The sequence below is a fragment of the Chaetodon auriga genome, chromosome 22 (assembly GCF_051107435.1).
Source record: "Chaetodon auriga isolate fChaAug3 chromosome 22, fChaAug3.hap1, whole genome shotgun sequence".
In the NCBI taxonomy this organism is placed as follows: domain Eukaryota; kingdom Metazoa; phylum Chordata; class Actinopteri; order Chaetodontiformes; family Chaetodontidae; genus Chaetodon; species Chaetodon auriga.
Genome location: NC_135095.1, coordinates 582,501 through 605,635, shown reverse-complemented (window position 1 = coordinate 605,635; position 23,135 = coordinate 582,501). Strand labels below are relative to the sequence as shown.

The window sequence follows — 23,135 nt, the reverse complement described above, 5'->3', positions numbered from 1 at the left end:
AGGGGGATATGCTGCCCTAGCAGTGGTATGGCATGCCGGTGTGCCACATTGTGGAGGACGCCGCACGCCATCACAATGCAGCACACCTTCTTGGGAATGTACAGCAGCATACCCCCAGTCCTGTCCAGGTAGCGCCACCGTCCTTTCAGCAGACCGATTGTCCTCTCAACGACTGACTGAGTGCGGGAATGGAGGTCATTGTACCTCCGCTCTAGGTCAGTCTGAGGGTTGGTGAGAGGGGTCATCAGCCAGTTCTCTATTGTTGCAAATAAGTGCAGAAGTGCGCCGGGGAAAAGGTGAGGCTGATTAAGACATTTCACACTTTACGCAAGGGCTTATTAATATGAGTACTTTGCACACAGAGACAATCAGAGGCTTGTTAGAAAGATCTTAAGCTGTAGTTTAACCAGCAAGAAACAGCAAGTCACTAACTTTAACTACTGACTAGTAATGATGCTGTGAAGACGAGACAGAATTTGGGGGTGCACATGCGCATCATGGGGATTGAGTTTAGGACAATTACATGAATAACTTTACTCACCAAGAAGCCACCTATCACGCACAGTGCCAGCTTGTAGTCTGTTCTCAACCATGCTGTTACTCAGAATGTATGAGTCGTGGGTTGAACCAGGCCACCTCGTCACAATGTTGGTTAATGTGTGTGGTCAGCACCTGTATGGGCACAGGCAGCGCATGGCTCCTCGCTGCGCACAGTTCCAGGAGGATTGCCCTCGGGAACCTAAAGCGGCTGATGAGCCAGTTGTCATCATGTGCCAGTAAATCCTCTCTTCATATTGCACCATTTGCAATGTCTTCTAATACTGCTAAAGCAGCCATTGTTTTAATGGTATTTTTTGCACCACTTTGCGCATGCTTTTAGATCCACTCATGTAATTGCAGATGTGGGTGTGGGTGTGTTAATTGTTCATCAGTGTTAATTGTTCATGTGTCTCTGATGTGCACATCCCAGCATCACCTCTAAGTCTCACCAAAGGATCAACAGCTGTAGAAACGTGCGTATGCCAGCCATGAAGTTGGCGTGAGGCACCGCACATTTCCACGGTCATTTCACTCTTGATACATCTGAACTTTGCCTTGAAAAAGAGTGTACGCCACGTTTTTATGCATACGCACCCTTTGTACATGAGGCCCCAGCTCTTTACTCTCGCAAGGATGGGGCCTGGGAGTATGTCCATCCGGTCTACATGTGTTTTGTGGACTTGGAGAAGGCATATGACCAGGTCCCCCAGGAGATATTGTGGGAGGTGCTGCGGGCGTATGGGGTGAGGGGGGCACTTTTCATGGTCATCCAATCTTTATATGTCCAAAGCAAGAGCTTGTTTGGGTACTCAGCAGTAAGTCGGACTTGTTTCCAGTGGGGGTTGGCCTCCGTCAGGGCTGTGCTCTGTCGCCGATCCTGTTCGTGTTATTCATGGACAGGATATCAAGGCATAGTCGGGGGGAGGAGGGTCTGCAGTTCGGTGTGCTGAGGGTCGGATCGGTTTGCAGCTGATTGTGAAGCGGCTGGGATGAGGATCAGCACCTCTAAATCTGAGGCCATGGTTCTCAGCAGGAAACCGATGGATTGCCTACTCTGGGTAGGGAATGAGTCCTTGCCCCAAGTAAAGGAGTTCAAGTACCTTGGGGTCTTGTTCATGAGTGAGGGGACAATGGAACGTGAGATTGGTCGGAGAATCGGAGCATTGGGGGCAGTATTGCATTCGCTTCACCGCACCGTTGTGACGGAGAGCTGAGCCAGAAGGCAATGCTCTCGATCTACTGGTCAATCTTCGTTCCAACTCTCACCTATGGTCATGAGAGCTGGATCATAACCAAAAGAACTAGATCGCGGGTACAAGCAGTCGAAATGAGTTTCCTCAGGAGGGTGGCTGGTGTCTCCCTTAGAGATAGGGTGAGAAGCTCAGTCATCCGTGAGGGACTCGGAGTAGAGCTGTTGCTCCTTCGCATTGAAAGGAGCCAGTTGAGGTGGTTCGGGCATCTGGTAAGGATGCCCCCTGGGCGCCTCCCCAGGGAGGTGTTCCAGGCATGTCCAGCTGGGAGGAGACCACGGGGAAGACCCAGGACTAGGTGGAGAGATTTTATCTCCACACAAGCCTGAGAACGCCTCGGGATCCCCCAGTCAGACCTGGTTAATGTGGCCCGGGAAAGGGAAGTTTGGGGTCCCCTGCTGAAGCTGTTGCCCCTGCGACCCAACCCCAGATAAGCAGTTGAAGATGAGATGAGATGAGATGAGACAAATGCTGATGCTCCAGATGCTCAACTAGCTCAAAGGAAGGCCAGTTTTATAGCTTCTCTAATCAGCACAACATTTTTCGGCTGTGCTGACATAATTGTACAAGGGTTTTCTAATATTCCATTAAAAATCAGCCGTTTGCAGCTAGAATAGTCATTTACCACATTAACAATATCTAGACTGTATTTCTGATTAATTTAATGTTATCTTCATTGAAAAAACAGAGCTTTTCTTGAAAAATAAATGACATTTCTAAGCTTCCAAACTTTTGAACGATAGTGTAGTTATCTTGGGCGGCTGTGGCTCAGGAGGTAGAGCGGCCATCCACTGTTGAGGAGGTCGGTGGTTCGATCCCTGGCCTTGGCAGTCCACATGCCAAAGCATCCTTGGGCAAGATACTGAACCCCAAAACTGCCCGCGATGCTGCGCCATCGATGTGTGAATTCATATGTGCGTCATTTTGGATAAAATGTCTGCCAAATGACTAATTGTAATTGTAATTATGTTGTCATAATTAGAACTGATAATAGATAACAGAGAAATCAGGTAAGAATTTTAGACAATGCTTTGGTGGTCTATAAACAATAACTGCATGAATGGGCACCTGGCATTTCAGTATGAGAGCATGATACTCAAATGAACTAAAAATGTCAAAAGAAATATCACTTTAGCCCAGAGCATCAGCACATATGGTGGCAGTCCCTCCAGTCCTGTTCCCTTGTCTAATGGAGTGTGAGAAACTATAATTCTATGGGGCAGTTTCAAGAGCAGCAGGTGTGTCCTTGTTTAGCCAGGTTTCCGTTAAAAATAGGCAACTTTCCCCTCAGCCAGTTAAGATGTATTCCATCACTCTCTGCATTACCAGAAGAGGTTGAAATTGTCGATGTAGGAGACACTGTGGGCAGTGCAGGCTGATGACAGCCAGGTGTGCAGAAACAGCAGCCTCCTGAAATGCCCAATTGCATGGCCGAAGGAGAGGATGGAAGATTTCTTTAGTGAACATAAAATGTGCACAAATTCACTTTTCAACAGTTTTGACTGCTTCTTATGCATGTTATCCATACCGATGTATACAATGACTTTGGTAATGTCCAGTGCATTAGCAAGGACCTCAACAGCTTTGTCCTCTATATCTTGGACAGTGGCACCTGGGACACAACAAGCTATTGTTGAGTTTATTTTAACATTCCTCATGATGGAGTCACCTATGACCAGATGTGAATGTTGTCTTGTGGACTTGGGGCTGGCCATCCAGGAGGCAGAGTGGCAGTGATGGTGACCAGAAGCTGCTGGTCAAGGAGCTTGTCCCTCTAGTCCAGGACCAGGACCAGTACCGCAACCACCTGACTTTGTGGAATGAGAAATTAGACTGGCTGAGGACTCCAGATCGACCGTGGACAGATGTTGCTCTAGCTTTGATTTTTCTGAAGAACACATGCAGTGTCCAGCTGTACCATGTAATACATGTGGTCCACAGGCTTCTCCAAACTGTGTGGGGTTCAAAAGGCTGCATTCTAACATGGTCTCCCCTTTGCAGTGTGTTCATGGCTTTGGCTGTCCTGTTGGAGTATTTGGCTTGTCTTGTCTCATTTGTCTGTCAATCAGTTCTTGTTGTATGTTTTACCTCTGGCTTCAGAGCTCTATCCATCATTGGTAGTAGGGATCTTGTTCTGCTACTCAGCAGTCTCTGAGCTTGGCTTGCATTTAGTTCTTATTTGCGGTGCTGCAATGATCCATCATAAACAGGTTCGGGTCCTCTCCTGCTGCCTTTCATCATCTGTTGTTTGGCTGTTTTCACAGCAGACTGCCATCCCATTGCTTTGTTGGTAACTAGGGTATGAATTTCTGTGTTGAACTCCCATTGCTGATGGAAATTCCAGAACACTTGGGAAGTGAACTCTTGTACTCATTATCTGAAATAACTGTATCTGGGAAACCATGATGGGCTAAATGAGCCTTGAGCATCTTTATCACGGTAATTGACTTTGTATCTGGTTAGCAGTCAATTTCTCAAAACTTCTCAACTGTAACGAGATAGATAGTCTTTGCTGTCATAACAAATCTGTATGTGGATGCATTTTTTTTGTTGTTGTTGTTGTTTTGTATCAGCTAATCTACAAATGTCACATTTTGCTATGAATGTCCAAATATGTTAGTTCATTCCTGGCTAGTAAACACATTCTCTCGCTCACCTAAGGCATTCCTCCATCCCCAGGTGAGAGCAGCAGGTTGCTTCAGTGCCTTGCTCAGTGGCCATGGGTCACAATACTGTACAATACTGTCAATAGCTAGTATGATATCATACTGTACTTACTTGCTACACACATTGATTACTCACAGTTCAAACAAGCAGCGCATAGGCCGGAGTACAAAGTAGGTACCTGAGCACAGGGAACAGGAGTCAGTGAGGCAGACGGGTAGACAAGGTAAAAACTAGCAAAAGGTACATGAAATGTCTTGAGAGTCATAATGTTAACACTTAGGTAACCAGATGATTCAACGAATACTGGTGTATCGTGATTGAGAGATTGGTGTCAGTTGTGCCCGACCTGCCAGCTACAGCCTGCAGTTATACAAACCAGACAGGGGAGAGAAAGACAAGAGACAGAAGGGAAGGGAAACACAAAGGCACAATAGGGCAAAAAGAAAAAATATGTAGAAATGTATGTATTGTGCAGAATTTATCAAGAAACTGGTAAAGATAAAGAAAAAAAAGCACTGTCATCATTACCAATGAGCCCCCATTGTCCTGGGTGACACCTGGGTAGAGCATGCACTACCCAGGCGTCACCTCTCACCTAAACAAAACTGAGTGTTTCCAGTGAGAATGACAGGGACAAATGTGTTACATGTGTGACAGGGCGACTCTGAACAATGTCCAGACCTGATTCTGTGGACATTGTCTGGACTTCAGGTCACCTGGTTTGGGCAGCAGGAATGCTTACCACATTCTCACATGATGTCAGAGGGATAGATGGTGGTGATAATACGTTTTCATTTCTCCTAAAAGCTCACATTTTGAGATTTACTGTTTTTAGTCAGCAAGGCAGTTGTTTTTGTTGGTATAAATAATAATAATAATAATAATAATAATAATAATAATAATAATAATAATAATAATAATGTGATTTAGTATGGTATGGTATGGTTATTTTAAACCACTGCTTCACTGAATTTATATAACACACATTACAAATTAGCAAGTATTAATCTCTTATCACTTTGTTTTCTCTCCCAGTATTACATCTTACCGGACTTTACCCAGAAACATGCCCAGCCACCGTGCTCAGATTGTACCCTGCTACCCAGAGGGCTATCGCACGCTTCCCCGCAACAGCATGATGAGGCCTGACAGCATCTGCAGCGTGGCGGGTTCTGTGTATGACCGCGCACTCCGTCCCACCTCTACTACAATGGTCACCACAGCAGAGAAGAGGAGGTCAATGAGGGACGATACCATGTGGCAGTTGTATGAGTGGCAGCAGAGACAAGCCTTCTCCAGGCAAAGTCTGGCTCAGCCAACAGGTACAGATACAACAGACAGATAAATAATACAACTTATCCTACTGAAAGAGCAATGAAAGAGAAAGCTAAATACTTAGCATGCTACCCCTCTAACATTTTGAATATTCTCTCCATGATAAAGCAAATACAATGAAATGTCACTGTACATTTTACATACAACGCATGTTTTCTTAAAAATTTGCATTTCCTTGGCATTCATGTTAGCCAGTTAGCACAAGTTATGTGGCCTGGTATTCTGCAACAATTTGAGACTGGGTTGCAGCCGAGCCTGGATGCAACTTCTGGGCATGCTAAACAGCTGGATACAGGGCTAAGCTTTCCTGCAAACTGTGCTACTATAAATAATCCTGCAGCCCAATCATTTGGCCATAGACCACCATAATAAAAGAGATGTCTGTAAAATTGTCAGAAGGACTCATCCAGCTATAAACAAAAAACTAAAACTACTAAATTTCCCAGGTGTGGGATCAAGAAAGTCTTATTTATCAATTATTGCTGTTTGTGGTGAGAATTTTTAAACCATGAAAGTATATTTTATACATCCATGTATTAAAAAGATCTACATCTACGTGTAAGACTTCTTTCATTTGATTCCAGTCACTTGCTGATGTTGTTGGGGCAAGTCTTTTCACATTCCTGTAATTGCTACTCAAATATGCATTTTTAATAACTAACTAACATAAAAATATCACAGAAATATTCTATTTGAGATGTTACATCCTCAGTGACAGATGTTGTGTCTTCTCTCTTTTCTCCTCCTGTTGTGATGCTTTCAGCTGTGGGTCATTTTGGCACGCTCCCCAGCACAAAGACTATGGGTAACATCTCTGAACACGCTGCGGCACACTCCATCCCAACCTCACCATCTCACGGCTCCCTTGCTCTCTACAGTACCTTCTCCCCTCCTTGCCAGCAGGTGGCTCACAACCCCAACAGCTCCCACTCCGAGGTGTCCTCACCCATCCTCATGGGGGATGTGACCCTGGACCATCGCCACAAGACACACCTAACCAAGGTGGAGGGCATGAAACTGCAGTTTGACAAAAACACTTGTTTCATAAAGGACATTTCATACAAAAATAGGACTACAATGTGCTTCACATAAGATGAAAAGTACATTAGAAAAAGACCCGCAAAAAGTAGTAACAACTAAGTAGAAATTTTTTGTTAATTAAAAGATAATATTAACAGTAAATTAAAAAACAATTCATATCATGGGTGATATAAAATAGAATAAACATTTCAAGGAAAATAGAAGTATGAAAAGAGAAGTTTTCACTTTAAAAGTTACAAGTCAAATTCACATCTACAGGGAAACTGTTATAAAATCTTGGGGTGAAAGAATTAAAAGCAGCATCAATGTAAGCTTTAGTCCTGGACCAAGGAACAGATCATGTCATGGAATCGGTAGATGTGTACTCAGCAAGCATAGGTCCTGAGATAAAGTCTCTTATTTATCAGTTCATCTTGACAATCACGGAACTTAAATGCAGATAGAAAATAGCTGGAAATCCCACTAGTTCTATGCAATTGTATCCTTTACCTTTGCTTCCAGAGGAGGAAAATTAGACGAAAAGTGAGGGAGTAAGGCAATATACAGAGTTAAGTTTGCAGTCAGTGAATGATTCTCAGGTCAGTGGATGAGACCAATCCTCCTGTTCCTTTCATGTGCTAGTCAGCGACTTGACAATAGTATGGTTGTTTGTCATATCTTTGATGTCATTAAGTCTTTTCACATTCTTGTTATTAGTACTGAAATCTGTATTTTTAATAACAAATTGAAATGAAAATATCACAGAAATGTTCCATTTGAGTTCTATCTTCCTCAGTGATAGATGTGTCTTCTTATCAGTCCGCAGAGACTTTTTCAGCATTTCTAAAAATTCCGAAACGCTGAAAAGTTCAATTCAATTCAATTCAATTCAATTTTATTTATATAGCACCAAATCCTAGAGCAGCATAACTAGAGGCTGGTCCAAGGCCAGTCAAGCCTGAGCCAGCCCTAACTATAAGCTTTATCAAAGAGGAACGTTTTAAGCCTACTCTTAAATGTAGAGATGATGTCTGCCTCCCGGACAAAGACTTGGCTTGATAGCTAAAGGCTTTGGCTGCCATCCTGCTTTTGGAGACTTTAGGAAACATAAGTAGGCCTGCATTCTGGGAACACAGCATTCTAGTGGGGTAATAAGGTACTATGAGCTCTTTAAGATAAGATGGTGCGTGACCATTTATGGCTTTGTAAGTAAGGAGAAGGATTTTAAATGCTATTCTGAGTATTACAGGGAGTCAGTGCAGAGTGGCTAATATCGGAGAAATACGATCAATAGTGTCATGTTTGGGTATGAAAGGGCCATTCTTGAAAGGCCCATTCACAAGCAAGGATGGGGCAAGGCTCACCACTTTGTGAAACACGTGTTTGTAGAAAGGATATCTCTTACAAATAATCATCACGGTCATATATGTGATTTTGGTAGTCATTGGCAATCCACCTATTCAGTCAGTTAAGTATGAGGACTTACTGGTTAAATTAGGTTCTTGTAGTTAGAAAATACTTCTCACAGTTATCCCATGAGAGATACTGAGTGATCTTGGCATTGTTCTTATAGTGGCAAAAAGGCCACATTATTGCTGTTCCAAATTTCTGACACAAAATTGAACTCAGTACCACGAATCTTTATATCATTTGCTTTGCAATGGAAAATGAGATTTGTGGATGATACAGCCTGATGACCAGGCCTAGGACTGATTTCTGAGTTTATGACTTACTGAGTTTATGGCCTGAATATAAAGTCAATGGAGATACATAATACATATAAATACAATCAGATTGAGGCAGACTCATCTTGTTATGGTGCGTGTGGTCGGCTCTGAGCTGCCCCTTTTCAATTACAAACCCCAGGAAATTTACCATAGTGACGTGGAATTCACATTTTTCTGCTTTCGCAAACAGTTTGTTCTCCAACAACCTCTTCAAGACCTCCCTCACGTGGCCCACATGCTCTTCCTGGGAACGAGAAAAAATAAGAATATCATCTAAATAGACAAAAACATTCTTATTCAGGAGGTCTCTCAACACATCATTTACTAGGCACTGGAAGACTGTGGGAGCGTTGGTTAGGGCATTACTAAGTCCTCGAAATGACCAAGGTGAGTGTTAAAAGCTGTCTTCCACTGGTCTCCCTCTCGTATCCGGACCAGGTGGTAGGCATTACGCAGGTCAAGCTTGGAAAATGAGGTTACTTCATGGAGGGGGCTGAAAGCGGAGTTAATCAGAGGCAGCGGGTACTTGTTTTTTATAGTAATGGCATTCAGACCCATGTAATCAATACAAGGGCATAGAGTATTGTCTTTCTTTTCAATGAAGAAGAAACCTGCCCCCAGCGGAGAAGAGGAGGGCCTAATTAGGCCTGCGGCCAGAGAGTCATTAATGTAAGTTTCCATCGCGTCTCTTTCAGGTTTAGTCAGATTATATAATCTCCTCGTGGGGAGAGGAGCGCCAGGAAGCAGGTCTATACCACAGTCGTAAGGTCTGTGTGGGGGGAGTGTGCTAGCCGAGTCTTTGCTAAACACCCCATTAAGGTCGTGATAATCACTGGGAACATTACTCAAATCAATTACCTCGGGGGTGTGAGCAGGGTTGCCGGTCCTCGCGGGTACTGCAGACTGCAGACAGTGAGCGTGGCAATACGTGCTCTAGCTTCGGGGTTTAGTCAGATTATATAATCTCCTCGTGGGGAGAGGAGCGCCAGGAAGCAGGTCTATACCACAGTCGTAAGGTCTGTGTGGGGGGAGTGTGCTAGCCGAGTCTTTGCTAAACACCTCCTTAAGGTCGTGATAATCACTGGGAACATTACTCAAGTCAATTACCTCAGGGGTGTGAACAGGGTTGGCGGTCCTCGCGGGTACTACAGACTGCAGACAGTGAGCGTGGCAATATGTGCTCCAGCTTCGGATGGTTGCTGTGGACCAATCTATATGGGGGTTGTGTAATTTTAACCAAGGAATGCCTAGGATGACTGAGGTGACTGGTGGTGAAATAACAAAGAATTCTCTGTGTTCATGGTGATTACTGGAGAGTGTAAGTTTCAACGGTGTAGCTCTATGAGTGACTGTGTCCAAAAGCCTGCCATCTACAGCTAGCACCTCCTTGGGGGAGGCCAAGGGGCTCACAGAAGGTCCATTGGCTTCCACGAAAGCCAAGTCTATAAAATTGTCATCAGCCCCTGAGTCTACGAGCACTTCAACTGGAAGGGACTGTTGTGATTTGTGCAGCATACCTTGTACGCGGATTTGGGAAGCAGAAGAAGAAGAGATTTGGCTCACCAGCGCTTCCTGGTCTACTGGTGAGCCCCGCCTTTTGGCACCTCGGTGCAGCCGGCGAGGAAGTGGCCTTCTCAGCCACAGTAGAGGCACAACTTCCCCTGCATGCGTCTCTGTCGTTCCGCCGGCGTGAGGCGCGCCCGTCCCAGCTGCATGGGTTCCTCGGATGATCCCGCGCTGGACCGGCGCTCCGGAGCGATGGTAGGAGAGCGATCGGGTGAAGAGGCAGAGTCTCTCGGACTGGCGTGGATGACGGCTGGGGTGCGACGAGCTTGATCCGTCTTCATCTCCCGTCATCTCTCTCTAATCCTGTTATCTATGCGTGTACTCAGCTTAATTAGTTCGTTTAGCGTGGTGCACTCTTCCAGTACCACTAACTCATCCTTTATGTTGTCGGCTAGCCCCTTACGAAAGTGCTTCCGAAAGTTCCGCACTTGTAGTGCGGAATCTCCCCACCCGCTGCTAGCAGCCAGAATGCGGAAGCTAACCGCGTACTGGCTGCCCTGTTGTAGATCTAGCAGCTGGCCTATCGCTTCTCTGCCTTTCACCGGGTGATCAAAGATGCGCTTCATGTCATTGGTAAACAGTTTGTAATCTTGAATAATGTCCAATTCCCCCTCAGTAATGGCTAGCGCCCAGGCTGCTGCCTGTCCCGTCAATAAACTCATGACAAAGGCTATCTTGGACTGTGTAGTGGAATACATGCCGGGCTGCTGGCTGAATACTAGTGAGCACTGTAACAGGAACTGTGAGCATGTGCCTAAGTCCCCTGAGTACCTGGGAGGGATAGGGATGAATGGCTCTCTGGAGGATGACGTCGGAGCAGCGGGTTGGTCAGCTGGCGGCGGGGGAGGTGCAGGGCCCGCGGAGGAAGAAGAAGGGAGCCGATCCCTTACGGCAGCGAGTTGGCTGCCCAGGACCAACTAGTGCTCCTTGGGTGGAGAGAGCACGCTTGAGACTCTCCGTCTCTGCTGGGTCCATCTTTGGCCAGAAGATTCTGTTATGGTACATGTGGTGAAAGCACGGCCAGGACCCAGGATGCAGAGACTGAGTAACAAAGTTTATTATAAAACTCAAAGTTCAAACAAAAGAGCAATGAAAATCTCCACAATGTGGGGAAAAGGCAAGTTTGGCTTAAAAATACTAAACTGAAAATACAATATTGTAAGCCAACGGAAAATAGGTAAGGAAAACACAAAATCACCAATACTGGCAAAACACTAGAATATCTCGAGGAACGAAAAATCACCTAAGCAGGGAAAAACGGTTCACCAAAATAATAACTAAAGAACTCGAGAGACACTGGTGCTAGAAGCGAGGAAAGAGGCAAGGCAGACAGCGTGGCGAGACACATGTGAGCAGGGCAAGGAAATCTTCCGGCACTGAGCAGGTGGAAGAGCTGGCTGAAGTAACCAGCGGCTGATGAGCTGATGCTGCTCAGGTGTGTCTCCCAAGTGGCCTGGGGATCGACCCCGTCTCCCTCCACACCCAGCGCTGCGGAGAAGGAGAGCAAGAGGAGAAGGGAGAGAACAGAGGGAGGAGGGCGAAATGCAGGCAGGCAGGAGACAACACAGTGCACAAAATCGAGACCACAACACATCTGCATTTAAAGGTTTTATGAATCCATGTTATAATTATAGAAAAGGGAAAAAGTGACTGACCAACCACTATTATATCCAATTTTATGTAACTAATACTTTTTAATACTTTTTTCTTAAATGGGTGGTATCAATGATTGTGTAATAGAGTTCATCGTACAGGGCTGTGAGGGTAAATATGACAGAAATTTCAAACATACATTATAATATGACAGAAATTTATAATATATAATATTAAATATTATAATATATAATATTATAATATGACAGAAATTTCAAACATACATTACTGGTTCGCAAAATGCGAACCAGTAATGTATGTTTGAAATTAAATGAACTGAAATGAGTGAAAGTAAGATGTACCTTCTTCTGTCAAATTTATTCCATTGTCATCCCTCTCCCCCACAGTTTGGCTACCCACCTGCCCGACGAACCATCACGGCTGGTGTCTCTCCTCAGACTATTACCCCACAGTCCCTGCAAGGCAAGAAGGTGAATCTTGCATTGCACCCCCTTACCTCCTACATACTTAATACAGAGAGATTCAACTCACTGCTCCCCTCTGTGACATTTACGAACTTCCACACACTCATTGAGACACAACTCACATGCCTATCTCAATGGTGTTTTGTTCTCAGCAGCCTCTTATTGCTGTTTTTTCTAGCTGCCTCAGCGGGACCAATGTGATTATTGACAATGCCATTGTCTCTTAATAACAGCATACACAGACACACAAACACAATACAGCAGCGCAACTGACAATATCTTTGCTCTCAAATTGAAGCAAAGACAATCAAGAGTCAGGACTGATATTTCTGTTTGAAACAAGATGTAAATAGTATTATGATTGCTTTACAAGTCAAGTACCTCAGAAAATTTGAGGAGAAAAAATTGTCCAGTCACTTTCCACACAGTTTTTGTAGTGCACCGACTTGTCACATTGGCTGTGTTCCTTTATTTCACAAGTGATTTTATTTGTATGTGTGGGTGAGACCTACCTGTGTTTGTAATGTGTCTACGAGGATGTGTTTGTGTGCCGGTACCAGTCCATCCATAAAACTATAACTGAATTACATGGATGCTCTTTACCCTCATCTCACAGTTTTTTAAACCAACTAAACTGACTATAAAATTGAAGCTGGATGGCCATTCCTTGTAATACATATGATACACAACAGTGTTATTTCTGTTGATTAGTTGTGTATCGCTGTGTTATCTGAATGTTTATATTATGGCAGCTTGGTGAGCATGACGATTTGTGTGCGCTTAGGGTTGCCACCTTTCAGAAATGAAAATAAGGGACGCCCGCAGCAGTGGTATGTTTTATTTTGTGCCACTGTTTTTAGTAAAGGGGTGATCAAGAAAGCAATTAGTCATACTTAAAGCTTGAAATGCTTTATTACCAACGAACACATTCTTTATTGTGCAACATTGTTGCATATAAAGTGCTGTTAATTAGGCTACACAGGTACACCTGTGTCACCTCAGCTGCGGTAGCCTAGAGGGGAGGAGTGAGATGTCAAATTGTTAATTAAATTGAACAGTATGTGTTTGCTGCCTGTCTTATGACTTGAAAGGAAGTCAGGTCATCCAAACAGTTAAACCACACTAATAAAAGAATTTATGTAATGATCACTGAACACTGTATTCCTCAAAAATATAAACATTTTGACATAGAATACACAGAAAGCTCTACAATCATTTTTAATCTAGGAAATGTATATATATTTAAAAAAAATAAACATTTTCTCTTAATATTTATTTATTTATTTATTTATTAACTGTTAATCCATTAGTATGATTTGTTCTTTAAATGGCCATTTATATTGGCTAATACTACTGTATATTAAATAAATGATCATTCATTCGACTTTAAAAACTCAACATCCTAAACAATCAATCAAACCACAACAGTCTACTAAAATAGGCTATGCCCATGCACTGACATATTCTGGCAAAAAAACAACCAGATAGGAAATTGAATCAGTCATGACATAATGTCCCATACCGCATCAGTCTGTCCTGCGTAGATCCCGCCACAATAATTTTGCTGGCCTTAGTATTTCCTGTGTTTTATTTTGTTCATTATTGTTAGATTTAGTGTTGATGTGTATGTGACAGACATGTGTATTGGACATTTATGAAAACAGAACAAATGGCATCCCGTATTCGTTCAATACGGGACGCAACATTTAATTGTCAATTAAAGGACGATTCCGCATTTTACAGGACGGGTGGCAACCCTATGTGCGCTAGTAGTTGATACAAACCTTTCGAAGCTAAGAGGTTTCTCTTAGTTGACACTCCCTTTCAGTTATGAAGACTGTATTGTCCTAATTTATTCATCTTTGAATTGTTTCCCCTTGCATTGCATTACTCTTGCATCGTACATGTCATGCCACACTGTTAATACTTATTAAGTCTTATGTCTGTTCTATGTTTATTCCCTTTAATGTAATAAACACATTCACATAGGAGTATCCTAAAGTACCACCAGCAATAGATGAGTTGCGTGTCAATGAGTGGATGTGTTATAAACCAGATTCATTAACTCACCACCATCATTCCTGTTCTAACCAGACAACCTGTGGAAAGTGTGCCTACATCCGTAAAACCAGCTCTAAGGGTTCATTCACTCATCATCACTTAGGTTACACATTTGGTAGTCAGTGACCAACACCTTTTTTATACTGGGTCTCACACCTGTTCAGACCTATACCTAATTCAACAGTAGAATACCTGTTGAGAGCTATCAGATAAAAAAAAAAAGTGATTTAGGCACATATGACTGTGGAATTGATGAGACAATATGTCTTCGTCCTTCAAACATGTAAAGTTTGTCACAGTGGAGAAAAGTGCTATCTTGTACCAGCAATAACATTTTAGCAGCAATAACATTAATTTTCTGTTCACACTTTTTCTTGTGTGTATGTCATTTGTTCTCAGGTCTCTTGTGTAAGCTTCATCTCAATGAGAATTCCTGAATAAATAATGCTACCTAAACCAGATGTAAAAAGAAGAAATATGAGGCAGGGGGACTGAAATGTCGATGTTGAAGACAAAAGTTGGTTTAAATGGATCATCTTACAGTTATGGGAGTAGAATTGTTTGTAATGGAAAATTAATCATTTTTGAAAGTAGTTCCTTTCCTCTTAATGGTCATCAGAGGCACTGCATTATGTTCATTTCAAACAATGGATGGGTGTTATTGATGTCGTCTCATCTGTGTTTTGCTCTGTGCAGCCTGAAGAGCTGACCCTGCTGCTGATCAAGCTCCGCCGGCAGCAGGCGGAGCTCAACAGCCTGCGGGAACACACAGTAGCTCAGCTAATGGCCCTGGGTATGGAGGGGCCCAACGCTAAGGTCAGCACTGTGTATAAAGTCGGTGTGTGTGTGTATGCATGGATTTATGCTTTCCCCAGTGGATAAGTGACTTAGGTCACTTATCCCTGACTTTTTGTCATTTTAGTTTCAAATCTATCATTTGGCTATGTGAACACCCTAAATTCATTTTCACTGTGGAGTATTGTTCTGGCATGAATAGACACACAGGCAAGTGGAGGATTTGATGCAAGGATTTACAGGCTTTCTTTTACACCATGTATGTGTGTGTTTGAGCTTGTGTTTTTGCATGGGGATTCTACTCCTGTCCATGCATGTCAGCTTGAGGTCTCTGTATGAGTGAGAGCCAGGAGAGCACGGATGCATTGCCGCTGAGGCATCTGTTGTCTCTTTTCAGCTTGATGTACAGTACATCAAGAGCGCTGCTTTGAAACCATCAGTGTGCTGTGTTTTCTAAGATAGCTGCAAGTTATTTTCTAATACATGTACAATACCTGTGAAGCATGTTTTCACGTGTTTTGTGTTAACTGAAACTGTACATTTTATGATTCGTTTTACAGAATATGTATGCTAACTAGTAACAGTATATAGTAATAGTATAGTAATATAGTAATATAGAGATATAAAATCAATATATGATATGAGACTATATTCTGTACTATTTTTGATTTTGGATATGGTAACATGGAACTAGCAGTGACATTTTTACATCATATCCACATTACCACTGGGATTTTCTTGACTATCAACATCTACTGAAAGTATCGGCCAAACCTTCAAGTACTGTATGTGTTATGAACAAAATACTGTACCTAAGAACAGCTGCATCTTCTCAACAGTGCTGCATCAATGTAGATAAAGTCATGACCTCTCTTATTCTGTTGTTTTTCGTACACCAAGCACAACAAATAGCCCTGCAATGCTGGAAACACACTTTTTGCATCCACCATATTTAATCCTATCACAAGACAGAAGTTTGACATTTGAAGATTCTGCAAACCCTGTATTCATTAATGTTTTTTTTATCATTCGGTACAAACCCTTTTAAAAAAACTAAAACTAAAACATGATCCTCAAGTTTATTCTCATTGAAAAATAAATATGCATTGATACATACATTAATGTGCAGTGCTGGCTTTTAAATTATCCTATGTCATCATATTCCCCACCTTCTCTTTTTATGACCTATTCATTCCTGTTCAAATGTGCCTGTCCTGTTCAAATTTTTCCTTCTCTCCATCTGCACTCTCTCTCCCTTACCTGTCTGCCTCTGTCCATCTCTACCAAACATGGCTACATTTCCTGTTTCTTCTCTTCTTCTGCGGATACTGCAGACAGACGTTCTTTCCCACCACCTTCAGAGGAACCTGATTTACCTCGATAGCCAGGTGAGAACTTCTGAGCTTACTCCTGTCTGCCTCCATCTCAAGATGCTGCTAAGTAAAAGTAAAAGTTAGCTTGATGAGCTTGATCAGTTTGATGAAAACCATCTCACAGAAACTTAGAGCTTGATGGATCATGCTAATTTTTATTTATATAAGTCATGAGATTGATAAGATTTTTTAAAAGAATTGTGTATTCATGTGTTGATACATACCCTGACATTGATAGTCTGCTCATTATCAGCACTACAGCCAAAAAATGGCATTCAAATATTTCTTTAGAGGAAAACCATCGTCACATTTGTTCAAGCTATTTGAATATGTATTTTTGTGTTTTATGTCCATAAGACAGCAAACTAAGACAAGAGAAATACTACAAAATAAACAACTTATGTTCAATCCCGTGTTGTTGAATTATACTCTTATTTCAGCTGAACCTACATTTATATTTCAGTTAATGAAAGTTACATTGACATGTGGACATTAGAGAAACAGGGGTGTATAGCCACAGAATTTTCACATCTAACTTTTTCATCAGATGCTATGAGTGGAGAGATTTTCTGAACAATGGAAATTGGTTTTGTGACTCCTGTGCATCATGCAGTACATTCACTGCAAGTTGAATGTCTGGATTTTTTTACAATTGGATTATATATCTGAATTTTGAATATTCATCGATAGCCCTAGCACACGCTGAAGCCATGAGCTGTGAAAACAAAATGTAGATGGGGATGCCCCCTAAGTGTCAATGATAGGTAGAGAAGATCCCAAGGTGAACCTCACATTACAGTGGTGGCTCTGGTTCAGGAGGTAGAGCAATGGTCCACTAATCAGGAGGTCAGTGGTTCAATTCCTGGCCTCGTCAGTCCACATGCTTAAGTATCCTTGGGCAAGATACTAAACCCCAAAACTGCCCCTGATGTTGCACCATTGATGTGTGAATTTATATGTACATTACTTTGGATAAAAGCATCTGCTGAATGACTAATTGTAATTGTACCTTTTTACTGGAATCACTGCACTTTTTCAGTTGTTCTACACAGAGCAACGCAGTGTAACAACAAGGCAGGCTGTAAACCTTTATAAACAGAGAACTAAAAAAGAAAGAATAGATAAGGGTCATGAAAATGGAGAGTGGAGCAACTCATTTCTGTGGCTGCTCTGGTGCTGAATGCTGTGGTGCACTGCAGTTTTAGAGCTCTTCTATGCCCAGGACGCACACTTTTTATGTCTTAAACATATTCATGATAATCAAAGACACTAAAATTTTAGTCATGTAAGTAAAACCTGAGATGTGGGCTGTCGCAGTTATTGAAAGGTGGCTACTTTGCACAATCTCACAATCATTGGTAAGGTGCATTGGTAAAAAAAAAAAAAAGCATTGATAATAATATTATTAGTTTTGTAAACAAAAAATATCTATAAATAGGAAGAAGCGGGAACCACAAAGCTCATGACAAAATATAATGCAGAAGTAGAATGAGCACAACTTTTGGGACATCACTCTGGATGCAGGTGCAACAGATCATTCTGACCACAGCCATCGGTGATGCTGGCTACAATACACAATGCATCAATAACGTACTTTTAACAAGTTATCTACTTCAAACAAGCTACAAATTGATACAAGGTAACTTTCATGGTGCACTGAAATTAAAGGAATCAACAGCTGTCTGAAATGTAGGAAATCCAAAAAAAACCCAAAAAACTTTGGATTGGCCTTGAAATATTCACCAGCAAATGTTAAGTATTGCATTATAGGAAGTTAGCTGCAATATGTATAAACACAATATGCATAAACATATCCATCAACTGTTTCTTTGATGGACAGTTAACACAGATAATGATGTTATTTGTAATATACCAAAACATCACAACATCTGTAAATGCATACTGCTTGGGGCTGTATTAAACATCACTCACAGCCTTATTCATAGTTCATCAAGACTGAACTTCTCTCATTGTTTCAAATGCCAACCTTGTTTGACTGTTATTATTGTTATTATTATTATTATAATTATAATCATAATCATGATATGGATGTTTCCATTGGAATCTAAGTAATCTTGTATTGCAGCAACAGTTCACATGACAGGCACACTCTGATTAGGACAGGCATCTAAATGGATTGTTTATTTTTGACCTCGAGGTTAGAACTTGCCTTTCCACAGTTCCTGCATTATTGAATGTGACTGCTCAGCTCTGAAAAGGTCATGTGCTTCTGGGAGAGACTAGCCTTGGACAAGCTGTGTAGAAGGAGTTGCTAGCAGATGCTAATTGAAAAAAAAAAAAATCAAATGGTTGAAAAGGACAAAGTGTTGAGCTGTTCCCCCTCCTCAAAAGATTCAATCCAATTTTCAACCATGGTCAGTTGTCTGGGTTCATGTACTTCAAAGGTAGTGAAATAATCTACTGTCTTTTTAGCCTATTTATTCTAAATCTGATATGCTACCATTTCCAACCCCTTTTCTTCATTATGTATTGTCCCAACCTCCAGTCAGTGTTTCATTTAAATTCATGTCTGTATTTTTGGACAGTCACCTTGCAGAGACTTAGAGGGAAACTATTGTTTAATAATAGCTTTGGTCTTATTTTTTACCTCTAATACTGTTATGATAACATGATGAACCAAACTGTGTGGGGCAGCTGTGGCTGAGGGAGTAGAGCAGTCATCCACGTATCAGGAGGTCAGTGGTTCGCAGTCTACATGTCAAAGTATCCTTGGAAAAGATACTGAACCCCAAATTGCTCCTGATGTTGTGTTATATATACATTGTAAACATGCAAAAATATTTGCTAGGCTATTTATCACTTATACTCATTTACAGATGAAGCTAAAAATTAGCACACCTCAACTGTATGTATGCCAGGTTCACGATTGTTTTCTCTTCCAAATAAGTTTGAATAACCTGAGGATTTCATTACAATCATCTGACTGCCCGTGTTTCTTGCCCCATTGGACCTATTTTTAGTGATGGTGCTCCAAGATCTTAGCAATTACTTGGTGTGCATAAAATATCGTGACAGGTAGAACCACATTCCGGAACAACAACAAAAAAAAAGTGCTGATAATACTTTTTCTTTAGAATTTGCTTAAAACTTGCTTGAAAATAAAGCTAGTGCTTAGGGTATCATCGTGCGTCCTTTTATTTCTGAAATATTTTTGTTAACAGTAAACAGTAATGCAGTTGAAAGTAGGGTTGGGCAGTGTGACAGTGTATACCATACATTAGAAATGTTTCCACTGGTAGAGATTTAGCAATGCTCTTTCCATTGTGGGAGATATCCCTTAAGCCGTATTTACACAGTGTCATTCACGGTGTCTGCACTGCTACCCTGCTACACAGCAAGCAAGTGGGCACATTGATGACGTTTCATAACTGCTTCATACTTCTTGTTTGCCTGTACATTCCATTCTTTCGTTGATACTGTGGATTCATCAAAATATGTGTAAGTATTGATATCAATGCAAAAACAGTCATCATTACGGATGAGTCCTCCCTCTCCTCTTCCTCCTATTTGTAAAGTGTGAACTACATAACAATACCTTAAAGATGTTAAGTGGACATATTGCAGCTATATCAAGCATATTTATTAAGTCTCTGCAAGTTGATGTTCATTTTAAATGTCTTGACTGGTTGAAAGTTTTTGTTCCAAATCAAAATGGACCCACACAAAACCAACATATTGTATTTAAATTAAGTGTGAGAATCCAACAGGTATTCGATGACAGTCCTATGGAACTGACCCATTTAGACTGAGGACAATCTGGACCTGGGCCAACTTCAGTCCTTATTTGTGTCTCATTTACTTGACACCAAGTGACCTGTAGTTCTTCATGTACTTGAATGAACTTAAACCAATCACTGCCTGTTTCAGAGAAGGTCTTCAATCATGTTCCTTATGTCTAAGGTTAAGTGCAAGTATTGATCAGTAAGGTAGAGAACAGTAAAGCTTGGTTTATGCTTCTGCGTCGTGGCGACGCCGTACCTACGGCGTACACCCGACGCCGTCACTGAGCATTCATAGTTCTGCGTCGAGGGAACGCATTGCTCCGCAATTCAGCGCCAAGCCGCTAGGGGGGTGTGGCTGTGTCTTTATATGGTTTCGGGGGGCTCTTGTCGGATCCCCGTGTTTCGCAAGAATTCCCTCCACAAATTGTTGGCCATTTGGCAGTCTTTATACTGCCGCGAAGAGGAGTTGTAGAGGTGGTCGTACTTGCGTACCTCCTCGATAATTCTTTCTTCGGCTTAGTCCATTTTTTCTTGTAGCTCTCACCACAGAAACTTGTGGTGGCGGTGTTGTTGTGCTGCGACCATAGGGCTGTGGCTGAACCGAAAATTACATTCTGACCGGACCAATCACAGTCCTCGACGTTCACATCACAACGCGTCGACGCGACGCGTAGTCAGGATTTTTTGGAGGTGCGCGTCAGGCTACGACGTAGGGTCCGCGTAGGGGTCTGCGTCGACGGCGTAGGTACGGTGTCGACGCGACGCAGAAGCATAAACCAGGCTTAAACTGTCAATTACAGTGGTAGTAGAGTGGTGTTTATCCTGGGTTTTCTCCTGTTTAAAGAGAAATGTTGGGTGGGTTGGGAGGGTTAGTCTCATTACAGCCATTAAATAGTGACTGACCCATCAAGCAACACTTACTGCTGTATTGTTACACCATTGTATCCTCTTTCTCCTTGGTGCTCCGCTAGACGAAGGAGAATGAGCCTCTTATCTTCATGATTCACACTATGATCGAGAACTCAGCACCGAGACCACAACTCTACCAGCAAGTAAGGTCTTTGGCAGGTTCTGGCTTGAGTCAGTGTCAAGACAGTCCATTTGTCTTCAGAAATATACTATACATGCCTGATGGTGGGTCAAAACCTTGTGGCAATCATGGAATTTTCAGTTTTAAACATCTTACAAGTTTAATAAATAAAGTACTGTGTTTTTCATCTTATTTTACACAGGAACACTTCAGTGAACTAAATTGAAGAGTTCCATCACAAAGAGAAATACAGCTATCATAGACTACAGGAACCTTTGCCCAAAATGTTTTCTGTTGTATCCATATTAACTCTTTAATTTCAACTCTACTTGGACCAGACTCAAACCAGACCTTTGCCCGGTAGCCAAGTGGTTGTGTATCCACATCTTCCCCTTCACATAAACCTTTTGTTTTACCACGTTGGATGCAGTCAGTCCATTCATCGACCAGTTATTAATCAGCAATCCTACACATCATCACAGCATTATTTAAAGTGTATATGATGTTGTTTTTGATTCCAGTACATCTCATATCGTTGCTTTCTGTTTGATGCTGGTGGAAGTGACCTGAAGCAAGCATGGCTTATGGTGTAATGCTACATAGCTATGGATTTCTCCTCACATCGTCTGTCTTCATACAGCACTGTTCATTGTTGAATGTCACTTTGGAAATGCTTACACTGTTTGGATGTCTTTGTTTTAATGTTTTTCAGTATTTAAATGAGTAGTTCAACATTTTAGAAATACACATTTCTTCCTTTCTGAGAGTGACTGTGAGTCTGGACATGGTTAGCCTATCTTAGAAAAAACACTGAAAGCAGAGGATACCACCTTAAATATCACCTCTGAAGCTTACTAATTAACACATCATATCTTGATTAACTAAACTGGCCATATACAAAAATATGAGGATGGCATTTGTTGTTTTAGGGGGAGTTATGAGGTGGAACTGTTTCTTGAAGAACGTTTTATTCGTCTGCACAGCGCCTCTGCGCAGCATCCCTGTGTGATGGTAGCCATATATGATGAGTGAGTCCAGGTTTTAGTACAAGTCTCTGTAAAGGTACATTAGTACTAAACCTGGCAACTCCACCCTGACGAGATTCCAATACACTGTACACAGTCATTGCACCAGCTGATATTCAACAAGAAATTGTTCCAGCAACCCCTCAAACCACAAGTTATTGCCTTTTTCCTTGTCACTGTTGCCAAGTGCTTGCTCATGAGGGAACTATTGAGTCTGTGTAGATAAAGAGTATGGTCTGTACCAGCTCTATATGGAAAGTGCCCTGAGATAACTTCTGTTGTGATTTGGCGCTATATAAATAAAATTGAATTGAAATTTAAGTTTCTATTTGCATACAAATTTAACAAACAAGATACAGTGGGTTAATCAGTGAGCTTTAGAGGTGTTGTCAATGTATTTTTGAAATTTGGACAGACTTGCCAGGGTAGGACAAAATGTGATTTGCATTTTCAGTGCCTATATGCATTACTTTTTAGTCTACAATTTCAAGTATTGTGTGAATATAGATGGAGATGGAAGTTCAGCCAAATTCTGGCAATTCCACTACCTAGGTTATTCATATGAGTATGCCCCATTTGTGCCACACCTATTCTGAAAATGCTGTCACACTGATTGTAGCCACAACCCATAATAATTATATTATTAGTCATAGCAGTAGTAGTATTTGTTTGAAATATTCATTTTTTGAATCTCACATTTGGGTCAGTTCACAGTAAACCCAACTACTCCATATCAGGCCAATTTGAAGGCAGCACTCAGCTCAGAAGTGTCAGTTAGCCTTATTCATAAATGTTTTCTAATAATTTACTCAGATGATTCAGAAAAATGAAAAAAAAGAAGAAGTAAGAAACAATCTGGCTCAGAAAACAAGTGGCCACTATGACATACAGCTAATAACTACTTTTTTAAAAAGGTTTTTTTTTT

The 23,135-nt window shown here is 41.7% G+C and overlaps 1 protein-coding gene across 15 annotated transcripts in view; it reads left to right on the top strand.

The window, feature by feature from the left end:
• The window catches only part of LOC143314851 (pleckstrin homology domain-containing family A member 5-like), a 323,906-nt gene that overhangs the window by 270,761 nt on the left and 30,010 nt on the right, over nt 1-23,135 (top strand). For 8 of the 15 annotated variants that reach the window (XR_013075833.1, XM_076722116.1, XM_076722096.1 and 5 more), the window contains 6 exons: nt 5,493-5,779; nt 6,556-6,794; nt 12,106-12,189; nt 14,941-15,060; nt 16,374-16,427; nt 21,127-21,207. Coding sequence is in view for 13 of the 15 variants with exons in the window: in XM_076722116.1 (XP_076578231.1) it covers nt 5,493-5,779; nt 6,556-6,794; nt 12,106-12,189; nt 14,941-15,060; nt 16,374-16,427; nt 21,127-21,207 (865 nt within the window). In the remaining 2 variants the exon portion in view is untranslated. Of the gene's footprint in view, nt 1-5,492; nt 5,780-6,555; nt 12,056-12,105; nt 12,190-14,940; nt 15,061-16,373; nt 16,428-21,126; nt 21,208-23,135 lie in introns of those variants that run through there. The other 7 variants (XM_076722102.1, XM_076722098.1, XM_076722106.1 and 4 more) reach the window with 4 other exon arrangements.